This window comes from Lactuca virosa, chromosome 5 (assembly GCF_052849685.1).
Source record: "Lactuca virosa cultivar CGN04683 chromosome 5, Lactuca_virosa_CGN04683_v6, whole genome shotgun sequence".
NCBI lineage: Eukaryota > Viridiplantae > Streptophyta > Magnoliopsida > Asterales > Asteraceae > Lactuca > Lactuca virosa.
In genome coordinates, this window is record NC_136430.1 from 24210374 (window position 1) to 24216556 (window position 6183).

At 36.9% G+C, this 6183-nt stretch overlaps 1 protein-coding gene across 1 annotated transcript; it reads left to right on the forward strand.

Annotated features, from left to right (window-relative positions):
- Positions 1-1097: 1097 nt before the first annotated feature.
- Positions 1098-4758, forward strand: LOC145115032 (uncharacterized). The gene is made up of 6 exons (XM_079051177.1): positions 1098-3177; positions 3270-3427; positions 3510-3561; positions 3633-3712; positions 3783-3879; positions 3972-4758. The coding sequence occupies exons 1-6, from the start codon at positions 1416-1418 to the stop codon at positions 4517-4519; spliced, it is 2697 nt and encodes an 898-aa protein (XP_078907303.1). The 5' UTR covers positions 1098-1415; the 3' UTR covers positions 4520-4758.
- The last annotated feature ends 1425 nt before the right edge of the window (positions 4759-6183 follow it).

Here is a 6183-nt window from a genome sequence, read left to right on the forward strand (position 1 = left end):
TAAACAGACTCTAAACAAGGCTAAAAGATAGCAGAAACGGGTCTGACACTCGGTTGAATTGAATGGCTGGACTTATAAGGCAAAAAATTTTGGGTTGTCACATCTTCAAATGGTTTTATTTAGATAAAACTACATTACACTATTTTCCAGTACAATACTGTTTACATTTCTGGAAACATGCATTCAAATGGTTTTATATATGAATAAAACTACATTATACTATTTCAGAGTATAACAATACTAATACATTTTCAGTCTTAGGGTGTTTAAGACTACATTACATTTAAAAGAAAATATTGGATTTTCTGGAAGAACACACTATCATTTTCAAAGAACAAAGACATATCTTTCTCATTCAAAATATTTATGAACTCATCAACTTAAATGTTGACACTTTTTCAAAACCACTTGTATTCTCAGGAAATCGGTAGACAGGTACCCACACAGGTTTTGTGAAGACGGAGCTTAGCAGTGTTATGTCTTATATTTTTGTCGTACGTTTTTGGAGTCAAACAAACAATGATTCGAACTCAATGTAAATATTAAATTATCAATATGATGGTTGTAATGCTTTAATCTCTATTATTCAGTTGTTATGATACTGTAAATGAAAGTCATCCACCCCAGACGTTTCCGCCGTTTTACTCGGTTTGGGGGTGTGACACCGTTATCCGCTACCAGCTAGTTTTGCCAAAGTGAGACAATTGTCCATATCTACCTTCTCTTACTCATTCCAAATTTGAAGCTATTTTTCAAATTGATTTGTTTTAAAATTTTGGTGATTTTGACCTTTTGTCATGCTAATTCAACTCATATTGACTGTGTATCATAACATATTCTTAATGTATCCAACGTTATCTACAAAGTTTGCATATTCACGAGAATATTTTAGCTTCGGTATTAATTGGATTTTGGCAATCTTGTATCTTAGTTTGAGTATTCGTTCCAAAACTGTACCTAATTTTTCTTCAATTAATGGCATCTTTTCACGTTTTAAGAAAGGGTATCGCCTGTTGGGTTTTACAAATATTATACAATATAATGACTTATTTTGTTATTTCGAAGATTATTTAATTTTGGACTTTTTACATCATATCATAATTTATACACCACCAGCAAAACCAAACCAAACCCAATCTCTCTCTAACTATACGCACTACACCGGGACGACACCGTTCTCTGCCACACTCCTCCGTCTGTTGCTCTTCTCACAACGTCTGTTCCACTGCATAGGGTTTCGTTTCCTTCATCGGATCTGAGTTTCGACAAACATAAATCAACTCCCCTTGTCTGATCTGTTTCTCTCTCATTCAAACGATACCACCAGATCGAGCGCTTTGTTTTGGTTGTTGGGCTATACTTTTGGATCGGATTACGGCCGGGCATTTTCATTATCAGATGGGAATGCCCGAACGATGAGCAAACACGGCCACCAAGACGAAGAAGAAGATAACAACGAGTGTTTCTACGAGTCGCTTGATCGCTTACTTTCTTCAACCACTTGCTCTTCTTCATCCTCTTGTTCGGACAACGAAGAGGAAGATGATGACGTAACTCTAGGTGATCAGAATTGCAGTGGTGTTTCTGATTATAATGCTTTGGTACGCCCCTTGCCTATCCCTAAATTTCCAATGGGCGTTGCTAACAATTACGATGTCTGGATCTCACGTCCCTCGTCGGTTGATGAACGCCGTATGCGGTTGCTGCGGCAGATGGGACTCAGCCGCGACTCTTCCTTCTTCCGACATAAGCCCTCTATGTTCTCCTCACCAGCCACCGCCGTTACAAAGTTCGGTAAGTATGGCTTCGCGCATCAGGTTCCTTCTAACCCTGGCATCATTCGATCAAAGTCTGCTGATCCTGAACACTGTAGTTCTAGTTCTCATTTGGATTCCTATCAAAAAATTCTTTCTAATAATTCATGTTCGTCGCCTGTTGCTGATACCTTACCAATGGAAACTGTAATTAACAACGTCGATAACCATGTCTTAATTGAATCGCGAAACCGCAGTGGATCACCTGTTGTCAGTGCTAATACTGAGTTGCCTAATAAGCCGCCGGCGGTGAAACTAATTGAGCGGAGTGAAGAGATTATCAAATGCAATGATTGTTCCACCACGAATATGAACTTCGATATTAGTAGCACCAACGGTGAAGTAGCAGACGTGGATTTGGATTCCATTAGGTCTAGCAATGATGCAGTGTGCACAATTAAAAATCTAGATAACGGGAAGGAGTTTGTGGTAGATGAAGTTAGAGAGGATGGAATGTGGGAAAAGCTGAAGGAAGTTGGAACAGGGAGGCACTTAACTATGGAAGAATTCGAAATCTGTGTTGGCCATTCACCTATTGTTCAGGAGTTAATGAGAAGACAGAATGTAGAAGCAGGCAATAACGATTCACCTGACAACAACAGCAGTGGGAATGGATCTAAAACCAAAAAGAAAGGAAGTTGGTTGAAGAGTATCAAGAATGTAGCAAGTTCAGTTACAGGTCATAAGGAGAAACGAAGCAGTGATGAGAGAGATACATCATCAGAAAAAGGTGGAAGAAGATCAAGCTCTGCAACTGATGATAGCCAGGATGTTTCTGTTTCTGCTTCTGCTTCTGCTTCTGCTTCTTTTCATGGTCCAGAAAGAGTCCGTGTTAGACAATATGGGAAATCTTGTAAAGATGTAACAGCTCTTTACAAAACCCAAGAGATACAAGCTCACAATGGATCAATCTGGACAATCAAATTCAGCTTAGATGGAAAATATCTGGCTTCTGCTGGTGAAGACTGTCTGATTCATGTCTGGAAAGTTGTGTCCTCAGATAGAAAAGGTGATCTTTTATTTGATAAACAACAGGAAGATGTGAATATAAACGTGTTGTTATTATCCAACGGGTCACCAGAACCAGGGTTTGGATCACCAAATAGTCAACTGGAAAAGAAGAAAAGAGGAAGGTTATCAATAAGCAGAAAGTCAGCAACTTTGGATCATATTGTAATGCCAGAAACCATTTTCAATCTATCAGAAAAACCAGTATGTTCATTAAAAGGACATCTGGATGATGTTCTTGATCTCTCCTGGTCAAAATCACACCATTTGCTGTCATCTTCAATGGACAAAACCGTGCGCTTGTGGCAGTTGTCTAGCAAGTCATGTTTGAAGATCTTTTCACACAATGACTATGGTAAGTAAATACATAAAAACAAGTAAGTTTATATATGTATATATCTCTCTTTATGAATTATGATTACTAAGGGTGTATCTTTTTAAATACAGTGACTTGCATCCAGTTCAATCCTGTTGATGAGAGATACTTCATTAGTGGATCACTTGATTCCAAAGTCCGGATTTGGAGTATTCCTGATCATCAAGTCGTTGATTGGAATGATATGCATGAAATGGTCACTGCTGCTTGCTATACACCAGACGGTCAGGTTGACCTACAAAGTTGACCAAAATTTTATTTTTTTTATGGATTTTTTTTTGTCTAACAAATATTTTTCTTGATTCATGAAGGCTGCATTAGTTGGTTCCTACAAAGGGAGCTGCTGTTTATACGACACAACTGGTACTTATCTTTCTCTTTGTATTTTTTTTTTTTCCTGTTTCAAGTGTTGGTAACTTTTATTTATTTTTCAGAAAATAAATTACAACAGAAAAGTCAGATTAACCTGCAGAACAAAAAGAAGTCGCGCCATAAAAAGATCACCGGTTTTCAGGTGAAAATTAAGAGTTATAATAACACCTTTCGGTTGTATCATGTTGAAATGACCAAAATACCCTTTACAGTTTGCTCCAGGTACTGCATCAGAAGTGCTAATCACATCAGCAGATTCTCGTATTCGTGTTGTTGTCGATGGTATCGACTTGGTTCACAAATTCAAAGGTTGGATTTGGATTCGGATTCGGATTCAGAGACTTGATACTTTTACCCTTGGTTTTCATTTTAATTACTAAATTGCCACTCGGTTGTTGCAGGGTTCCGGAACACAAACAGGCAAATCTCGGCCTCTGTGACATCAAACGGGAAATACGTGGTGTGTGCCAGCGAGGATTCACAGGTGTATGTCTGGAAACACGAAAGCAATTCCAGGCCTAGTAGAAAAAAAGGCGTGACAGTTACTCGATCTTATGAGCACTTTAACTGTCGAGATGTATCGGTTGCAATCCCGTGGCCTGGTATGACAGACTGTGGTCCCCATGATTTGTTTTTTCATGGGGACCACTTGGATGAGGTGGCAACTGGTAACCAGTTGCCACCTCATCCACCAACACCAGAAGATCAAACAAATGGAAAAGAAAGCCCGTTTCATGGTATTATTTCTAGTGCAAGCAACGGTTATTTTTTCGATCGGTTTTCCGCCACATGGCCTGAGGAAAAACTTGTTAGTAGACATTCGAGTGCGGATTTTACAAACGGGTTGAGTGTGAGTAGTAAGTCGGGGTGGGGTATGGTGATTGTGACAGCTGGCCTTCGTGGGGAGATTAGAACATTCCAGAATTTTGGATTGCCTGTTCGATTATAGAGTTTTGTTATTGGGAAATTTGTACATAAATGTTTCCATGATTTGTAATATTAGCATATAGATTTAGATGGTGCAGGAAAGAATTAGGGCTGATCAAGAGAAGAGAAAAAAAGAAAAGGAAAAAACAACACAGTTTTTGTTTTTGGTTTAGTAAGGAAAATGTAGAGTTAACATGATGACTAAAGTAAAAAGAAGATTGGAATTACAGAGGTAAATTGTCTATTTTGCCAATTCTCTCATTCATGGTTCGTGTGTGTACTTGTTTGTCTGTTTATCAGTTTTGATCGATTCAACCAATCTTTCCAACGAATCTAAAAAAATTTTGGTTTATAAAGTTGTTAGAGGTGCCCAAAAAGGCCCGGTTATGGAGTTTGAGCCTGAGCCCAAGCCCGACCACTAACCTGTTAGAAAGGTGCATGTGCTATTGTAATGGCATGTTGGTTATATCGTATAGAAATCGGACCAACCGACCAATTAAGGGTCTAGGACATAGAGGGTTCCCGGGTGCCACCTCGGCAACCACTCGATTTCATCTTATTGGGGTAAAAAAATTTAAAACTTTATTTTTATATTAGGTTGGAAAAAAATGTCCCTACAACTAGAAATTCCTTCGTCCGTCTCTGTCTTGATGCGTCTCAATGCCCTGTTAAAGTCATTGTTTTAAAACTCAGGTCTAATTGGTTGGACTATGAACCGGTAAAGAGACCGGGTCAACTAAGAGCAAGTCTTTGCCAATTTGTGAGGTTGAACTGCTAACCTGACACGTTACAAAAATCTGGATTAAACCTAATAAAAAAACAATATCACGACCTCACATATTTATATATATCTTCTATTACTTTCAATATGATTTCACAAATATATAACTTATATCTTAAAATAATGTTGTGTAACAACACATCAAACAATTTTGACTTAATATTCGATTGTTTTATTTTTCGATTTACTATTTCATATGCCCTAGCCCATTATTCTTGTTCAGTGAAACATCAATATTTTCATGTTAAGTAAAAACCTTATTAGATTTATATATTTTATTTTAGTAAACATTAAAGATTTGATGTATTCAAAATGTTAGCTACTTGGATTCAAAGTCTTAGGAGGTTGATGGACTCAACCTGTAATTATTCTCATATATATTTCGAACTTCAAATCATGCTAACATTCAATAATAAAGTCTTTTACTTTTTGAATTAATATTTTAATTTTTTTTGTCTTGTTAAAAAAGACCAAAATAAACACTCATATTTTGAAAGATTTTCAATAGTATGTGAAGGGCAACTAGGAAATACATCATTATGCACTGCAGCTATAGAATACTCAATGCATATTCCGAAAATCAAATTGACTTGCTCTCGTTCGTTACATTGAGTCAACTAAAAAACTGGATTTTAAAACATTGGTTAAAAACTTAAAATCGATAGGTTCATTGATTTGAATATAAAACTTGTTAACAGTTTTATAACAAGTAATACTGTATTAAATAAAAATTTAAAAGTTGGTAAGAAAGACCATGGTCCAATGTATCAAACTTGATTATTTCGATTACTAGTTTTCTAGACCAGACCATTTAGATTTTATAATAGTAGATTTTATTTATAATAGTAGTGAACATGTGAGTCACCGCTCTTCCAAAATCCTACTTGGACCGGTAGTGAGAACCC

Excerpts from the sequence above, each read along its gene's own strand:
- LOC145115032 (XM_079051177.1), top strand. The coding sequence starts at position 1,416 with ATGAGCAAACACGGCCACCAAGACGAAGAAGAAGATAACAACGAGTGT. Across the intron at positions 3,562-3,632 it reads CTGTTTATACGACACAACTG|AAAATAAATTACAACAGAAA; the intron begins GTACTTATCTTT and ends TTTATTTTTCAG. Across the intron at positions 3,880-3,971 it reads CTTGGTTCACAAATTCAAAG|GGTTCCGGAACACAAACAGG; the intron begins GTTGGATTTGGA and ends CGGTTGTTGCAG.